At 45.1% G+C, this 19,437-nt stretch overlaps 1 protein-coding gene across 2 annotated transcripts in view; it reads left to right on the top strand.

Annotated features, from left to right (window-relative positions):
• Window positions 1-4,575: 4,575 nt before the first annotated feature.
• Window positions 4,576-19,437, top strand: part of LOC146172691 (catalase-like) — a 37,898-nt gene continuing 23,036 nt past the window's right edge. The window contains exon 1 of one of the 2 annotated variants that reach the window (XM_084584651.1): window positions 4,576-4,841. In XM_084584651.1, the coding sequence (XP_084440777.1) occupies window positions 4,788-4,841 (54 nt within the window). In that variant the 5' untranslated portion in view covers window positions 4,576-4,787. The remainder of the gene's footprint in view (window positions 4,842-19,437) is intronic. The other variant, XM_084584652.1, reaches the window with a different exon arrangement.

The raw sequence follows: 19,437 nt of genomic DNA, 5'->3' as shown, positions 1-19,437 counted from the left end.
TTTTCTTGCAGGTGGTTGTCCATATAAAGCGGTGATTTCTTTTTTTTTTTTCCCTTAATCAAATGGGATCGCTAGTGGCCAACCCTATCTTGGTCTTTCACAGGAGTCTCGCTTCTTGCGACTTCTCTTTTCTTTAATGTAACCGAGAATCTTTTGCTCGCTAAAAGTCAAGGCTATCAAAAACCTGTTCAATTCACATTTAAAAGCATACGTAATCGTGGCGAAAGTTTTCCGCTTTTAGCTGGCCTGAGGACAGCGAGTGAATGCAAAGACTACGGAAATAAACGCACCCCTACCAGGAAGAACGGTGAGATAGACAGGCGCACACTTGCTCGGGACTGCTCTCGACACTGCTTTAGAAATGCAATAATAAGAGTACGGATATTATTATTAGCGTCAATAGGAATTTCAGCGTATCAGAAACGAAAGAGCGGTTAGCTGTCCGGCTCACCCTAGGGCTCTCGACTCATTCCCACCATCAAGGTTTTTTAACACTCACCAAAATTAAATACAATAAAGCTTTTTTCTTCTTTTCACCTCCACCGTAGGGTGGCTGTCGTGACCGGGAATCGAACCCGTGATCTCATGCGCCGTAACACACGTCTCCGCGGCGGCTGAATTATGGATACTTTTGTACTAATTATTTTACAGAGCTATCAACTCGTATACTTTTGAAAAATAGCTACCCGAGCTAATTAAAACTGTAAAACAAAGTTTACAAAACTGCATAACGAGCTCCTAATGAATTCAGTTTTATGCATGGTGCTAAGACGAAAGTTCGTAGCTCAATTACCGTCTGGTTCCTTAACAGCCATCTTAGAAAAATTCTACTTAAGCCAGGCATGTGCCTGGTTTGGTCAGCAGCCCTACAGTGACAGCTAGTATGTACCGTTTAGGCATTTTTTTGCTTTTTTTTGTATTTTGTCTGCCCTAGCCACTGCAACACACAAACCTCCGCATCCGTTTTCATATTGAACAAGTGGAATGCTGTAACGTACCGTTGTTGCGCCTTATTTACATACGTTATACGAGTAACTAACGCACGTTGTCTCAGAGCGGAGGGAATACATAATCGAGCCCCAGGTTGGGAACCACCTGTGTCAGGAACTCGGGACTACATGCATGGTTCATGCTGGTTAACATTGCTCTAAGGTGCAGCCCTGTTGCACTTATCCATTTTAGCGCCATGTGAAACTGTATGATTTCGTCTTTCATTGTCTTTCGTCACTTTTTAAATCTTTTTTTCACTCATCAGGGTGGTTCAGATCATATGCATGCTCTCGGGTGCGGGTTCGATTTTCGCTCCTAGTACGAGCATTTCGGCAGACGCCGGAAACATGTCCATGTAATTAGATTCGGTTGCCCGATAAGGAAACCAAGCTGGTGTCATTCAGCTCAGAGTCTTCTCAATTTGGCATTTCTTAGAGCCCCTAACCCTTTGCCTTTGGCACACATGCTTCCATGAATTTCTTTAATTATTCCTCTTCACTTTTGGTCGGTGGCTTTTTTATTTTTCGCCGATTAAAAACATGCCGGCATACTTGGAATGTTATAATGATAAGTATATCATGAGCTACTCCGCAGGAAGGCCTATAGGTCTCGCCCTCGACGGCGCAAAGGTGAAAAAGAAAAAAATATCTGACCGTAAGCGAATTGTTGTGAAAAAGAAAGCACGGACTAGGCGCTGACACCCAGAAAAGGGCGAAAAAATTGCTGGTGCCCGAAGTGTGAATTAATGATAATATATTGGATGGTGACTCAGCAAATCAGTGCTTATACTAGAAACTGGGACAAACGCTTCATGGTGGCATAAATAAGGAGCAACGTTGTAGATCTTCTGACGTATGTTCATTTATTGTGCGTTTGACGTGACATAAGTAATGACATGGGGCAAACGCTGAAGGCGATAACAATGCTCGGTTGACTAGGCCCTTGCCCTAGCTAAAAACTTGCAGCACATCATGCACAAGCAGGGCAATGGTACTGGCGCAACAAGGTGAAAGTGCGCATAAAAAACAAAAGGAAACAACAAACAGGAACATTGTTTATATTACAATTCACCAAACGTAATATATATATATATATATATATATATATATATATATATATATATATATATATATATATATATATATATATATATATATATATATATATATATATATATTACACTACGAGGACGTTATAATTAATTGCACTCATTAAAATAACCAAGAGTGCATATGCAGCAAAATTTCACATGAAAAGGACAAATCAGTATCGTCTACAGGGAGAAAGAGCAAGACAACAACGTTTAAATCAGCATCAGATAGGCAAATATACAATATATTGAGTATAGATTAATAATATGAGTTGGATAATATCAATGGAAATAAATCACTGCGTAGATTTGACGCAGTAATGAGTGAGAATGCATATAGAAATTCTTGAGACGACACTGAATTAACCTGCCTCATTGATATACATCGTCACTGAACAAACCTGTAGATATACTTACAATCTCTATGCAAAATAAGTTTTTATATTTTTCGTGAAAGAAAACATGAAAGGAAAACAATCAATTAGTTCAGTTAAAGCAGGGAAAATATTTAGGCAGCGAGTAGTTTGCTATATAAGTAATGGCGTACCATAATTCGTTCCAATGAAACGTGCACATATGGGACATTTTTAGTATAGTTATGAAAGAGAAGTTCGCGGTTTGCTTTCATCCTTAGATACTTTTGGAAAGCCTTTGATTTTGGTAATGCATGACTTCCATATTCAGTATATAACCTGGCAATGCCCCGATTCTTCTGGAGCTAAAGAAACTGATCCCTTTAATCAAATTACCTGGGAGTCCTTCACATATGCTCTGGTGCATCGCCAGGCTAGCTCTGTTGTTTTTGACTGGAGACGTTCACCAAAAACAACAAAGTGGGGTGGCCTTGATTTATCAATGTTCGTGCGTTGAACTGTATGCAATTTAATCGGACACGTGCTCATATGTGTATAGCCCATGAAGAATTGTAAACCTTTCTTTGCATCGCGTATAATTTTTAAATGTTAGATTTTGAAGCAACGGTTGATACAAGTAGGGAACCTGAAGTGATTTAGGACCAAATGTATTTGACGTTCTAGGTTATTTGGAAGGTGAGCTCAAATTGTGTTTCAGCAACCGTAAGATTTGAGTAATACCGTTTTACAGAATTCACGTGTTCTGACCAGCGGAGGTTTTCTTGAAATTTAACCTTTAAGAATTTAAGCTCGGACACATTTCCTAAAGCCACATATTTACGGTGCGCAGAGGGATGGTATGTTGTCAGAAGAAAAAGAAAAACATTCGTGTCATCCTCATAGAGAAGAATGCCCTGGGTGTTAATTTGGGTATGCACGTAAGGTTGACCCACTTATATGACCAAAGTGAATATATTTAGATATGTTTTTTAAATAACGTTGGTTATTGTCTCAGGGCATAATTGAATATGTAAAAAAAAATTTAAGATATATTCACATGTTAATTGAGTTGATCGGCATCAGGCCACTGAGATAATGGAGCCACATATTTATGGTGCGCCGAGGGATGGTAATATTTAGAAGAAAAAGTAAAAACATTCATGTGATCCTCATAGAGAATAATGTCTTGGATGTTGGAAAGGCAGATTAAGTAATTTTATATACAAGACGAAAGTTATAGGGCATACAGTGAAACCTTGCGGGACATCGATTTTTATAAATGTTTTATCGAGACTATGCTCTTTATTGTAAAAACTCGCTTACGATTTGAAAAATAACTCCGTAACATTTGAAATGGAAAGCCTCTTATGCCATAGTGCGGCAATTTGGGGCATGACATATAGCGCTTTATAGAGTCAAATGCTTCTCTAAAGTCTAAGAAAAATACCTGTGGTATGTAGCTGTTGATGAATAGTGTATACTAGTTGCTGAAAATAGATTTGTCCCTTGCATCCATATAGCAGCATTGCACGAAACGAAAAAAAAAATCCACATCTGTAAAGCAACGATTTTGAATATATTTAAAAACTTTGGTACAGATTTATTATGGAGCGCTAGCTAAGAAGCCGTGCTTTTGTTCATAATGACGCATCAGCAAACCTATATGCATTTAAATTAAACGAATTACGTTGTGAATACAGAGTCCTGTGCGGTGGGGCGGTTTAGAAATTTGGCTATCCACGACCCAGTAACGAAGAGAACGAAGAGCAGCGCCAGAAAAATTTTAAATCAGTAGGTTGACTCTGTAATTACCGACATTAAAGCGATAAAAAATAACCCGTCTTAATATTGCATCTCGCAAATTATTCTGCCACCTCACCATGAGAGAGAATACAGACCGGTGATGTTTTTTTTAATCCAATATTCCAATAATTGTTCTTCTTTGTGAAACTAGATGGCGCGGTAATCTTTAGGACAACAAAAATTGCATGCAGTTGTGCTGGTGCTTTTAGGCTGTGGTGTGCGACTGCATTTTATCTCTGGAAGCAGAGTGGTTCTCTCCCTACAAACAGCGCATGCGCGCTCCTTCTTCCTTCTCGCATCCTTCTTTCCAAACCGGCGTCATGGTATAAAAGCGTTCCACGGCGCAACAGCGGCGGGGAGGCGTGTTCGCGGCGTCGAGGAGCTTCGTTTGTTTCGAAAGCGCGCGTGTGTGCCTCGCTTTCGGTTTGATCTTTTTCCTCTGCACGCGTCGACCCGTCAGCTGCCGTCCTGCCCTGTGCTTCATCGACCGGTGATTTCGTTCCAGTCACCACCGCTCCGTCAAGTCTGCTTCAGTGCAACCCCGCAGCATCATGGACCGCGACAAGGCTTCCGATCAGCTCAAGGAGTACAAGGAGACGCACAAGGTAAATCTGTTCGCACATGTATTTAACCATGCCATAAAATCGCGGGGCTTTTGTACCGACAATTGCTCGCACTTAGAAGCAGAGCGCAAGTATTCGCCGCTCGCTTCGCTTGGCTAATTCCTGAGAGGAAGGCGCGGTGTTGCTTTCGGGACGTTAACAGCTTGGCACTAACTATGCCGTCCCCTGAAATATTTCTCCTTGGTGCATTGAGGAAATTTTACTGCAGTTTAAAACCAGACCTTTGAAGGCGCTGCACTAACCTGTTTGGCTTCACGAGTAGCCCACACGTAGACGTCATATACTGGTGTTTTCATATCTGCGCTTTTTACACGTTGTTTACACGAACCACTACTGACTTGAAAAGTCACTAGCTATACCGCACCCTTGTCACACACACACACACACACTGATATCGTGCTGCGAGCTACAAATCCGCGCTATACAAGCTGTAGTTATGACGCTTTCTGGAGGGCCGGCTTTGCACTCGCAGGCTATAGGGTATAGACAAAGCTGATTGGCACCCAATTCCCGCTGCAGGCGCGTGGAATACAGTATGGTACATCTCGCGCAACTACGACTTCACCACATACTCGGGCTGCTTGCTTCCCTCGAAAGAAATTGCGTCCTCGTTACCGGCCATAATTTTCTGCAATTGCGCTGTGCAAACAAGCATCGGCGAAGGGAATGTCGTGCACGCATGCAAACTATCCGTTGGCGCCGGTATTCCTTACCCGGCAGACGCAGGAAAGACGAAAGAATAGCATTGCGCCCCGAAGGCAACTTTTCCTTGTACCGTTACCTTCCTCTCCACTTCATATGCAGCGGTCCAAGTTCGGGCGATGGGGAGTGTGACGCTGTTCACAGAAAATAAACAACTGAAAAGCCCGCGTCGCGCTTCCGCCTGATGGGAAAAATCCTACGCATATCCTTCTCTACTGCGGCCTTCGCGCCACGTCTGCTGGACATGTGTCCGCTGCTCAAGGATGGGAGAAATACTTGGCGCTGCCGCCGTAGATACAATGGCCTGAACGGAAGAGTTTGGAAAGAGTGGGCGGGTATCCCATTGCATAAGTGACTATTTCTGTCGCTCCCCACCCCCCTCCCAATTCCTGTGTAACTAACGCAGACCAAGCAGACCAATTATTTGATGAGTGTACCACAAAGTAAGAACAAAAATAAAGTTTAATAGAGAACTGTTGGCGCGTGAAGACCGGATGCTGTAAGGCGACGCGTAAGCATTGTGGCCACGACATCCGCGAATGGAGAGGCATCTTTCTTTTGTTTCATTGTGACTTGATGGCGCCGCTGCGTTAGCTTGACCAGAGGCCGTAGCCAAGATCCTCATCCGCCGCCTATGCTCCCGTCACGCGCTTGGTTTCAAAGACACAAACAGCGCCTTCTTTCTGCAGAAGAACGGAAGATTGGGCGAGTTGGTGAAGATAATTACTTGCGTAACCTCTCTTCCTCTGCTTGTCACCTGTCTTAGCTTATTGGGCTTTGGTATAGTTAACGTAATGACCTCCTACTATGCCCAGCTCTCCGTGAGCACTTACTACGGACACGTTCTGAGGGCTTTTGTTTGCAGTGCCTCAGTATTAGGAAAGTTGTAGGATAGTTCATTTGTTTGTTTTGAAGGTGACTGGAATAGAGGTGTTTAAAAATACGTCGTCGCATCAGTCTCATTATACTTTCACCTTATCTTATCGCTTTATTTGCGTTTTTCTACCGCGTGATCTTTTTTTTTTTTTTTTTTTTTGCCTCGTACCATATGGCAGATTAAATCAGTCCGACCTCAACCTGTGGCGTTCTGTGTTCCGGTTTTGTCTGGTTTTAGTTTTCTTGGTGGTCTCGTAAATAGTCAACTGCGCAGCCGACCTCTGTATAACGCAGTTCCTGGTCTCTGATCACCCGAGTATGCGCAATGCCCCAGGGCTGTGACTGGTTCAGTTTGCGACGTTTCTTTAACGATGTCTGCAAAATTAACAATTGCAACTCCAGATTATAGACACCCGTGTCTTCCCCTATAGCTACGGATAGTGGCCGTTTTCGTTCACTTTAGGTCACCATCCCCCCCAGTGCTGTGCTGAGGCTTATCTTGAATGTCCGCGACGTCCGTCGTTACTAGAGTTTATCTGCCTCCCAGGCCACTCTCTTATCAGGAGGGGGCGTCTGCTGAAGTGTTTTTGTTATTGATCGTTGCTACCAGCGAAGTTATTTTGTCTCTTCAGATAAGCAGGCGTCTGGATATCGCACCGTCCAAGCTGGCAGACAGTTGACCGTTGAGACATCATCGTCTATTGCTGTTTTTAGTGAGGTGTTGGCTTTTGACAATGTTGGAGCATATAGCGAGCATAGCAGTGTATAGTGCAACATTTATCCTATTTTGCTTGCTGCATTCAGTGTTTCCCAGACTTTTTGTTTCGTTTTGTTTTAACGTAAACGTACTGGGGCTCCACCTCTTAGATATGTGAACATACCGACAAAGCTCAGATTCCACAAGAAAGCCAGTCGTTAGAAAAGTTCCATTGGTGATGGCGCAAAATCTAGTTTCCTGCAAGTGAAAGCTGCACACAACTCGCTCTTTCTGGATACACGTTCTGAATACAGTTCGTTGCCGCCCGTTTCGCTTGATGTCTTCGGCTTCAACAATAACAGCCGCGATTATGCTTCATGTTCTCCGTGACTTCCGTTGTGCCCTTTGCTGGTCGTCAAGGCTACGTATGGAAACGTACGGTTAGACGCTACAGGTCCCGCGTGCTGAATTTGCATACCATTTAATTTCAACTGTTTCTGTGTCGTAACTGTTCATTTCGCTATGCCCCCCTACAGTTAGACACAACTCAGTGGATCGTCTTCAACTAATAAGGCTTTCCCGCGTATAATCTGTAGTTAATATGGTAATCGGCATCATTCTAATTGTGTAACCTGGTCATTTCGTCCAACGTTAAGTTAGACGTGTTAGCACGCACATATTAGGGAAGCAAACGTTTCGTTCCAAGCATCAGGCCTTCGCCGTTCTTGCTGTGCTGTATGTTTGGATGAAGCCGACGTTAATCTTAACCATTAGAAGCTCAGACTGCTCTGTGCATGTGCAGTGCACCATCCTTAGCAGTACAGCTATTTGAACACTGAAGCAAGGAACCCAGGCACTGTGCGATGTCGGTGCATGTTAAAGGAACACATGCTGTCAATTTTTCGAAGCTCTCTATACGGTGTTCCTCGTAGCCCGAGTCGCTTTGGGACGACCAAACCTATAAACACACGTGCGTTTGCACTGTCCGTGCGCCATCGTCTTATATAGTTCTAAGAAGTTTGATTCTGGTTTGCGTCTTCCGAACAGCAATATCGAACGGTATCGTCCCCCGGCTTCACTTCGATAAGTTTGCGTTATCCCCTAGAGTAAAATGAATGGAACCTCGCCTAACAGTTTAGCGAAGTTTCTTGTACACAATTTTTCGAGCTACTCCTTGTTATAAAATGTCGTCCAAGAGATTCTGTTTTTAAGATTTACGGCATACATGGCTGTTCTGCGCGTGCCATAAGTTAAGAGCGCCTTAACTTGCGTGGCGTCCTACCCTGTCAGACCGGCCGACAGCGAGAACAATACTGCGTACGTCTGCGAGGGGGCGAGGGAAAATGGTCCGTCGCTGCAACGCCGCCCTTGTAATTTGTAAATATCCGGGTTACGCAACGTTCGGTTCTTGGCCTGACCCAATTCTACTGCACGCCTCACGCTTCAGGTAAATTGCCTTCTGTCTTCTACTCGTGATGTCAAGCGGGTCCGTACACCCCACGTAACTGCAATACACCTGATGCATTGGCCCTCGAAATTTGTTGTACATTGTTTAAAGTGTGTTTGACTGCATGTTCCCTTGAAAAACAAAATTGCGCTTTATGTGAGCGGTATTACATAATGTATCCCCCCCCCCCCCCCCCTTCCATCTTAGCTGAATCAACCACCATTTCACTCAATGTTTTTAGCCACCGCCTCTCCGCATAGCCCCCGCCGGGGTGGCGCAATGGTTACGGCGCTCGACTATACTGTTCCGAAGGATGCGGGATCGAATTCCGGCCTCGGCGGCCGCTTTTTGGTGACGGCGAACAGCAAGGCGCCCGTGAGCTGTGCGATGCCAGTGCACGTTAAGGAACCCCAGACGGTCGAAATTTGCCGAGCCCTCCACTGCGACGTCTCTCATAGCCTGAGTCTCTTTGGGGCGTTAAACTCCACAAAGCCAAAGAAAACCTTTTGCGTCGGTCTGGGATGACATCACGGCCAATCACCTTGCACCTCTATGGTAGATACAACGGGGTTGACCGACATCATGACTTGAGTCGGTGCCGATGGTTAGATGACTCATTTAAAGAGTATTCACTCCTTTGTCCTCGATTATGCGGCAGTACCGGACCTTCATCTCTGCGACATCGAGGGACACAATCTTCTATAGCTTGTTTTATGAGCTCTTCGCAGCAGTTAAGGGGGATCGTGGTGCAATAACGTAATGCGCACCGCCCTGTTTTGCTCAGACTGTTCATGCCGTTAAGAGTGCTGCAAGCAGGTTCTAAAAAAGTAAAGGAAGGTTTCAGAGCGGGTAGCTTTCGAGACTGAGTACTGGTTTAGAATTATAATTACCATTCGCGGTAGCTTCGTGAAAATTGTCGACTTTGTATTTTGCGAAAGAAAAAACATTGATACTTTTGTTGGTACAATATTCGTCGTTATCCGTTCCTTGACAGTTACGCAAATATCGGAAAATATCAACCCCACAAGGATGAAGACCAGGTGTTCTTACAGTAACCAATCTCCTTGTAGCTAAGGTCCTTATTTTGTTCGAACTTAAACTAGTAATTCCTGAAATTGCTAAGAGTTCCACTGTATATTCATCGCAACAGAGATCCTTTGTGTTGCAGACGACATCTTTTTCGTTTCTTTTTCACGAGGCCGTCGTCTCTTTCTATCACTGCCCGTATATTCTATAAAATGGTTTCTCAGTTTCTCTTCTGTGCGAAATAAAGTTGTCAAGTATAATTTGAAGGCGCAGGTGGCCGCCGAGAGAATGCTGGGATGTAATACCCGGCTCCATCTAGGTGTTCGCCAACGCTACCTTCTTATTAGGCTCAAAATATGCTTTGAGGAAACTGTCGTCGCCGTGTTATATGTTATACGGTTAAGTAATAAGTGAAAGTAATTTTTTGTTTTCCGTCAGATATTTAGCCAAAGTCACCATACACCGTTCTTGCAAGGTCGAGCCCTTCATCTAGAATATTTTCTTCTCTTCTTTATGCGTTGCTGCGATCGATCTTGTAAGTTATGAATACTATATATACTCTGGTCATGTAATCGTACCCCTCTTTTGGCATTTTGTTTCCGTAGAGGTTCTGGGACGCATTTCTACTACGAGCATGGATGCCACTGCTTCGCAAAGTGCAAATGCCTTTTGAGCGTCAAGCGTTCCGCCCTTTCAGCAGCTTTTCATCTATAGGATCTCTGGCTTTACATCATCCACGAAACACTCGGTTTAAGCTGCGTTATCTTGAAAATCCTCGCCGGTAGAATTTATCTAATCGCTGTGGCGAATGAGACGAGATATCAATATGATTTTACCATAAAGTCCTGGCTTAAAGACGTACTATCGGGGACAAATGTCTGTGGACCACGCAGACTGCAACCAAAGCGCATAATTTCCGTATCGGCCGGTAGCCTGGGACAATACTTGTCGATGTGAAAGTTGGTCTTTAGTTCTTTCATGTGTGCTGGATAAATAAGGCGATAATTCGTTTACATCGTAGTTCTAGTCCAAAATCGCCAGACATGCGGTCCAGAGACTTTTGTCCCCGACAGTACGTGCCTGCGCACACGATCGCATGCCGAAACCGGCCGCGCATGCGCGTCGACGGCTATCTGAACACAAAAGCAAATGGAAGCTTGAGAATATAGAACAAAGAGAGCGTCGCTAAATCATGCCTGGCGCGCGTGCTTTCGCTGTCTTTGCCGTAATAAATCAGTCTGCAATCGCTGGACATTCCACTGCAACACTCCTATGAAAACACGAACGTTGCCAGGGCAACCACATAGTTGCACCGGCGCTATTTGGGCGCCTGTCTAGTACGAGCAAATTCTTCTCTTGATACGTTCAAGGACGGCGAGCTCGCCGTCCCTGGTCTGAAACACCTGCTGCCTGTCGCACGTGCTCTTCTTGTATGTCTTTAACCTGTCAGCCCTTTCGTGCGCTATGCACGAGTTCGTTATGTTCGCCCGTACATCGGAAATGAAGGCACCACCATTACGAAGAGAGGCGTTAGCAGCCACGCGCGTCGAAGCTGGCCCGTGATTCAGTCCTTTAGCGCGTAGTAGTCATGACGTAGTTAGTTGTAAGGTGTATATTCAGTAAAATTGATGTAGCTTGCTCGTCTAAAAGCTTTACACACAGTCGCAAGTTTCCTTGCCGCATAGGTCTATACTAGTGCTTTGCCACTTTTAGAGTGCTGTATTTGCCAAAACTAAGCTGGCGGCACGATCGGTAATCAGTGTGTGCGTCACACTCGTATAGCAGAGCACATGGGCCACCTCTGCAGCCCTCACTGCATTTTGTAAGAACCTTTGCCCTCACTTTTCAAGGTCGTTCAGTCTTTAAGGAAACCTTGTATACTTCACTGTATATGCAGCACAAACCATCGACCCAGTAATAGGATTGCTGATGTCCTGCCCTCTATATGACCAGTACATTGCCAACATTGCAATATTTGATCAAAGGTTGGTTCATCTAAGGCTGATTTTGACAAAGGCGGTGTCTTCTTTGGTCTGGTTTTTCCGGGTATAACGTGTACCTAAAGTGAGCAGGCAACGCTGGGATTTGATTCACAGCCGCATATTAGTGCCTTTGTGGAGTCTCTGCCGAATTACCTCGAAGGGATAGTACAAATGTTGCCTTACCTTAGACTTTCATCAGCCTTGTATGCGGAAGATGCGGTTTCATGCGGTTCCATTGCTGCCCGGTACAAACCGGTTTCGATGAATGGATACAGCCCTTTGTCTAACAAAGTGATCGGCTTCTTGGGTAAAATGCTTGCAAAATAGTATACTTTCCCATCCAATTAGAGTATGTCCCATGCTGTCATTGAGAAGTTATGCAGCGCCGTTGGATATGGAGAGTTGCCATTCTTTCCAGAGCTCGACAGCCTGTCCACATATCCGGAACTTTCTTTCGCTTGAGGTCGCTATTGATTTTAGATATTTAATTCCAGAAATCGAGCTGGGGGTGTGTTCTGTGCGATTGTTGCCTGAACCGATAGCGCATGCTTTTGGGGCAGCTTGCTTTATATACGCAGTCTTTGTCTAAAGTTTAGAACCCACGTGCTTGCTTCTGATCCCTACTGTGTAACTTGTAATTCATTACCACTGTTCCAAATCTCCTGAAGCAAAGATTTTTCTCCCAGATTCTTTAACAGCAAGGACCTACGTGAATGCTGAAGTAACTCCACTACACCGCTTAAAAGCAGGCCCTCTGGGCTCTTAACTTATGACAAATGCCGTGCTTCTTTTGTCTAACGAAACAGCTTTATATTTCTGAACAGTACGAGTGGACTTTATCCCTATGTTTATACATCTGGGTTAGACAGCTGGTAGGCATTTAGTTTTGGTAGCTAATCGGTGGTGTATAAATCGCCGACACTATACACTGCCAACTAGTAGGTACGCGGAAACTTCTGCTCTTGTGCTTCAATGTCTTATTGAAGACATGCACGTTCATGGCTGCCGTTAAAGGACAGTCATTATTTTTTTCTAATTCCCGTTGTACTTTACTATTATACCTAAGCCAGTAAACATGTATTACCGCATGGAATTCGGCTATGCTCGGTAATAATTGCATTTGTTGTCGAACGAATGTTGAACGAACTTTCCTACGTTACAAGTTGGTATAATATCACATGACGCATACAAAACGTGAAATATATACACTGCTTTCTGGTTTTAATTTTCGCAACTCTTAAGCTTAGTTTTTGCAGAAGCTCGAATGACTGCCTAAGTGCTATTATATTGCAGTCAATGTGGGCGTCGCGTATCTGACAGTAAATTGGGACAGAGGAACCTTCTTTCGGTAACCTGGAACCGAAACTGAAATAATGTAGCAGAATAAATGTAGCTATAAATTATTTACTGAGCCTAGTTAAAATTCAGGCGATCGTACAGGCTCATCAATGTACTGTGTACTCCGAAGTAGAAGCGCACTAAAAATTTCTGTACCACTTTAACTAGCGTACCGTTTCAGTAGAGCGCGTTCTCGTACTTTCACAAAGTCTGGCGGCGAGGCCAAAAAGCTGACCAGCCAGAAGGAGGAGCAAGATGAGGAGGAAAAGCAGGGAGGTTAACCCGTAAAAAAAAAAAAAAAAAAAAAAAAAAAAAAAAAAAAAAAACGGTTTGCTACCCTGCACTGGGGGAAAGGGGTGAGTGGATATAAAAGTTGTAACAGAAGGATGGGTGAAAACAGTCGCATCAGACATGTCACATCACATTACGTCACAGTCGCACCACGTAACGTAACAGCAAAATCATAGCCTTTCGATTAGGCCTGTGCTTTCCATAAAGCGGAGCAGTGCCTGGGAGGCCTTCACCGCAGACTATCGCCGTGGCCAGGGACCTAAAATTTTAATTTCAGTCAATGGGCGTCTATCTAGACGCTCCAGCGCACGGCATAGACACTGCCTTTCCTCAATGTATATGGGGCACTCACAAAGAACCACCAGTGTAGAAACCAGATGCTTCCTAAATCTGTGGAAATGGTGTCTAGAAAAAATACTTAAAATCTACTAAAATCAACGCCCCTCTGTGGTCTATTCCTTGGTGCGCGGGCCGGGTAGTGTGTTCTCTGGCCGAATTTTCTTCCTTTTTGCGTTTTACTTGGTGCTGTCGTATTCTACTATAAATTTGCGCGGGCTGGCTAGGCAGGGCGATATTCTTTGCTTTATGGACGTCGAAACTAAAAGATGTCTCGTGCGCCGTTGATTCTTTTTAGCATCCTTTTGAGTTCATTCGTTGGCTATCGAGCTGCTCTGTAAGTTCCCTGTCCTTGACCCGTGTTTACTGCGTTTCAGCGTTCATACCCTTCAGGGCACCGCATACTGCTGTTTTTCCAAATGCTATTGCCATTCCATAATATGTGCTCAACTACAATCGGCACATTAACACGCAGCACAGTCGGCTTTTAGCTAAGCTTTCCAACGGCCACGTCATTCTGCACTCCCCTCCTGCCGAAGTGTTCGAGCTGCCGAGACTTTCTTCGGTTCAGTTATAGACAACCACGAGGAAAGCACGTCTAACGAATTCCTCTCGCGTACTCGTCCTCTCACCCACCTACTTACAGTATCTGAGTCTTCCAAACGTAACAAAAGAAAACTGCACTGCCGCGTCCTCTAACGCTGTAAGCCTTGTCGCATATACGTGCCGAGGCGGCGGTGCGTTCACATTGACAGTGTCCTTCGAGGGAGTAGAAGGCGCCGATAGCCAGTGGCCTTCTCGGACACTTCACGTAGACGAGAACACAGCAAAAAAAGCTAACGCTCTCTCGACAGGTGTGGCCCCTGCATCTACGTTCTCCTTTTCCCTCTAATCTTTCCCTTGCACCCGCCGCAGATGGGCGAGGCTCGCGTCTTACTCTATTCGTTACGCTTGTGTTCTTCTGTCAGCAGCACAATGCCTCCTTCAGCTTGGGGCATATTCCGCCGCTGAGGCCAATGGTTTGGGCGCTCTACTGCTGTACCCAAGGATGCTCGGATCGAATCCCGGCCGCGGCGGCCACGTTTCCATGTAGGCGAACAGCTAGGCGCCTGCGTGCGCTGGGCGATGCCTTTGCTCAGTGAAGAACCTCAAGCTGTCGAAATTTCCGGATTCCTCCACTACAGCCTCTCTTGGCCTGAGTGGCTCTCCAATATTAAATCCCACAAACCGAACCAAATCACCATCGGGTGCATGATCAATAATGCAAGAAATACGAACGAGGAGTATGCGGCACTGTTTTAAACAAATCAATACTTGGGTATACTGCTTTTCAAGCCACCTCTAGCAGAGCTTTCTCAGTTTGATGCAAAACATCCTCCACAGAGTACTGTGAATAACGGTTCGATTTGCACCATTGATGCATATTGTGGCCAGTTTCGGTCGCTGGTCCTCAAAAGCTCTTATTAATTTTTTTAGACCTCTAGTTCTAAATGAATCCTTCTTAGAGGCATTATATACCTGGAAGTCAACCCAAATCCTCCTAACTCGTCCAATGTGGTTTCGCGAGGGTCAGCGTTGTCCAGAGCTACAAGGTTGGTTTCATCGTCGCACATGTTACGATGCGATACTCATGGGGATAGCTTTCCACTGATCAAAGTCCTAATTTCATAGTTTTTAATTCCTCTCTTCATAACTTTGGCACCTCGTAGAGGGTGCTGTGCCGAAACACTAACTATATAAGCGTTCCCACAACTTCATCCTGCAGCCCCCGTCCTATTTCAAGCGCTTGTTTCGTAATCCCGCATCCTTGTACGTGTTTCCAGTCTTTAAAAGCGGTGTGAATGCAAAGTGCTCGAACAAAGTCGAGCGGTCCCAAACCGTCGGAAGCCAACGGCCGGATTCTCTACTCGCCGGCGTATCCTCATTCGTCCCTGTTGCAAGGAGACTGGACAAACCACCTCCTTGCCGGTCCCTGCGGTGATCGCTCAATGCATGGCCGCCTGTAGTTCTTTCCACTACTGAATGGTAGCAAAGAGGACTGTAAACGGTTTACATGAACACCTGGGAACTCTGCAGGCCTCGAACTACCTCCGCTTTCTGTCTCTTGCTCTTATTAACTGCACCGCCGTGCGTTGACCTCGCCCGGTCACTGATTGCTTCTGTGCCTTTCTGGAGTTGCCGTCTGTGTGTGCGTGTCATTCTTGCATGCGTCATTTCCCACCCGATTGCGCGAGCTGCTCAGGGGAGGTCTGGTTTCTCGACACTGTCGCCAACTCCCGAGATGCATTTTGTTGACACTGTGCCATTACTGCTGGATCTAACTTGATTGTAAGTATGGGTTCTAGTGCAAATCACTTACTGGCTTCAGCGTTGTGAGGGTGGCGGCCATTGTGTGAACCTGTGTTAAGAAGGAAAAAATTATTCTGGTTGGCTAAGTCTGGAATAGTGTGCTCAAATGGCTTGGAGGGAAATATAAGGGACTATTGATATCGCACTTCATTCTGTAATGCAAACTACGGAACCATTACGCGCAAGTTTACCACGCGAAAAGTTAATCAGGGTTAAGTCGGTCAGCTTTTTGTCTTGTATATACATTTATACCTCCATTCTTTCCTTGTGTACTGGCTATAGGGAACACGCTATTCTGGCCTTTCATTAGCACACAGCGAAACGATTACACATAAAGCTTTTCTGTCTAACGGAATTTGGGTTTTGTACGTCTGTTCCTGGCATCCCGAAGGACCTGGTAGGGCGCTCAATCGTTGAGAAAAAAAAAAATACTTTGAAGGAGAGGCAGGAGAGAACGTGTGACCAGCCCTGAAGAATTTTCGTTACCGTCCTCTTGTACTGCACTCGTAGATTCAGCATACCGCCATTGGATGTGAGCAATGTTTTAAACAAGTTCGCGCAGTCTACTTATAAGGTGCAGTTACTAGCACATCACTCTTTTTATATAGGTTTTGCGGCATAGCAAATGATGTTGCATGTTATTGCATTAATACCTTTACCTCTATCTCACTGCAGTAATATATGGCTGTCTCTTCACTGGTGCAGTTAGGTTTTTAATGACTTACTTCGAAGACTGTTCCTCCAAGTTCCCAAAGAACAGAAGCATGAACCACTAGGGAAGGTTCTTTTGGATCACTGTTGGGAGCGTTTTCTCAATCGGCTTGAAGGCAGCTTTGCAGCAGGTTTCTGCTTTCCGCATAACGATTTCGACTTCTTGGAAGAAACGACAAATCCTACATACTTAGTCCTTCCTGAATACAGTATTTGTCTCTAAAACTTGGCATTCATTTTCTATGCTAAATCAGCTTTTCATCGAATACTGAAGAAATTTCATTGAAGCCAGGCCTCCCGATTCCCCTGCGCACCGCGCAACCGCGGATGCGACCTTCTTCATGATTCTTTTCGCAGCTTTCACAGCTATGCGCACATGTGTAGGCCTCTGGCGAGGCCAAACTACTGACGGCGCTCTGCAGCCGATGCGGGAGGGAAGACGGGCGTGGTAGTATTTCAAATATGTTCAGCTCGAAAAAAACACACACGCTGGAATCCGGTTTGTCGGCGTATCCCCTGCAGGGTGCTATGTGCGGAGTCGGCGAAGTCGGCGGATGCTGCCAACAGGCAATGCGCCGATCACGGTGCTGCTAATCCGATGGCTCTTCGCGCTCATCTTGTGTCCAAGCTTACGAGGAATGCGATAAAATCTTGGCCGAGGACACGCTTAGACTATTTCTGGTATCTAGTTTGGCGTCATTGCTGCCAAGCTGTTGCCGAAAGTGTCGATTAAACGCCATCCATTCAGATGGTCGTTCTTATAGTTAGCTAAACACTTCCATCGTAAATGTAGTGTCATTTAATTTTTTTGAAGGAGTGTCTTAAAGGAGAGAGGGGGGCGTGCTTTAGCTTGATGCTAAACGTCTTTCTTAAAGCCGTAGTCTCCTGAAATTTTAAATTATTTGTTCGCACCAAACGTTACCCTTTACCAGCAGTAGCAGTTCAAGGTATTGAGCATATATCCGTCGGTTGAATATCCGGTCTTCCACAGAGGAACACTTGAGTCAGATGAGTTGTACGTATGTGCTATAGTTGAAAAATAAATTCGAACCACGACTACGATACACTCCCTAGGGCGAAATTTGAGCTCGGCTATTTAAGTTTTTTTTTTCTTTTTTTGCGATACGTTGAGGCACAAGCCACAAGCGAGTGGCGCAGAAATCGTGGCTTTCCTTTCTCTTCTGAGAAATTTTCTTTGGCTCTTGACTCTCGTAGCCAGTGGCTCTTTCCCTCGGTTACACCGTCAACGGCACCAACAGTGACGGGACTCACACCACCGAACGGGCGCATAAGAAGGCGCTCTAAAATAAAATAAAGGTGTTTTTGATACATTTCGCTCTTCGCATCATCGTCTGTTTGCCATCATTTCGAACGTATTCGGCGAAAAGAGCATTCATTCGGTTTGAGATCTTGATTCATTTACCTCAGTTTTCAAGGTCTCGACTTAGCCGGTGTTGCAATACCCCTCATTCATTTTGTATCTCTTCAGTTAAATCTTCCAATGGTGCCTATAGCTAAGAGGGCGGTATATTTTCACAGCCGCACGCATTGAAGGAGCTTCGGTGGAACCTCCTTTTATCGCAAGCAATCGACCTCGAGCCTCTCGGCTCGCCTTGCCCGCAAACTCATAGCCGCTAAAGTTATTTCTGTACCGACACTCCAGCTGCGCATCCGTTCGTTTTGACGTAGACACACGCGTCGGCTTTTACCACGCGTGCTATGTCAGCTATTTTTATATTTGCTATGCCAGTCCGCTGAATTTTCGACCAGTGCTTCCAGTGTCTCACTGACGCATGCGATGATCTGTTTCCAACTGCCGTCTAAGTTGAAAGGTATACTCGCTCCTCGTTCATATGCTGGTCGTGACTTCACGGTCGTGGTTCGACTGTTCTCGACTTATTTGACCTGGCCGTCGGTACGACAGGGTCTCGACGGCATATAGGGCACAGTTATGCTCTTCAGCTTGTTTCACCTTTTCGAACCAAAATCATTGATACGTCCTAATATCAACGTAACTCATCCGCGGCGTGTCAAACCTAGCTTTCTTTTCTGCGCAGCCTTGGAGACTTCAGGTTGCATTGTGCTTGCGTAGAGCGTTATACTGCTCCAAGGAAGGGTCTCTCCAGCTGTCGCATTCATGTTTTATTGCAACCTGCTGTTGCAGCTTCGGCGATAAATTTGCATCTATGTAGAACTGTGCTCGTCTCTCCATAAAGTTGCTTTCGTTCGCTTTTACCATACAACAGTTGCCTGCTTGCTCAAACCAATCTCAGTCAACTATATAACCTCAACTTTTGCCCCCGAAGCACAAGTTCCAACCCATTCGAGGCGACCTCGACGCTGGAGCCTTGCCGATAACTGTGCGAACTTTTTCGCTATCATACTCTATACTGCCTGATCTCAATCGCTTACTTGCGACGCATTCAGTTGCTCGAAACAAGCGAAAGCTGTTCCGATCAAGGTCGGAATATCTCGCTTCAATTAACCACAGCGCGCCTTGGCTTCCTCAAGGGCACTCAGGCATGACGTAATCCGAGAGCGAATGGAAAACATCGCTTAGGCGGGGTCTAGGAAATAGGTTTCTTTTTCCGATATCATAATTTGTTCTCGGCTAACACAATTACTTCAAGAGCTCGAAATCTTGCTCTGTCCTCAATCGTTTTGTCTAAAACAGAGCATCTTTATTCGTGTTTTAGTCCTTCCAACCACTGTTTTCAGTTCTTCCTGCACAAATGTCTTGTTACCATAGTGAAAGACTCATCCACGCGCCCTGTGATACTCGCAAGGAAACGTCCATCTCATTTAGTCTGCCTTTACCGCGCC

This window comes from Amblyomma maculatum, chromosome 11, assembly GCF_055883805.1.
Source record: "Amblyomma maculatum isolate TAMU_Amacu chromosome 11, ASM5588380v1, whole genome shotgun sequence".
In the NCBI taxonomy this organism is placed as follows: domain Eukaryota; kingdom Metazoa; phylum Arthropoda; class Arachnida; order Ixodida; family Ixodidae; genus Amblyomma; species Amblyomma maculatum.
This window is presented reverse-complemented; position numbering and strand designations above follow the sequence as displayed.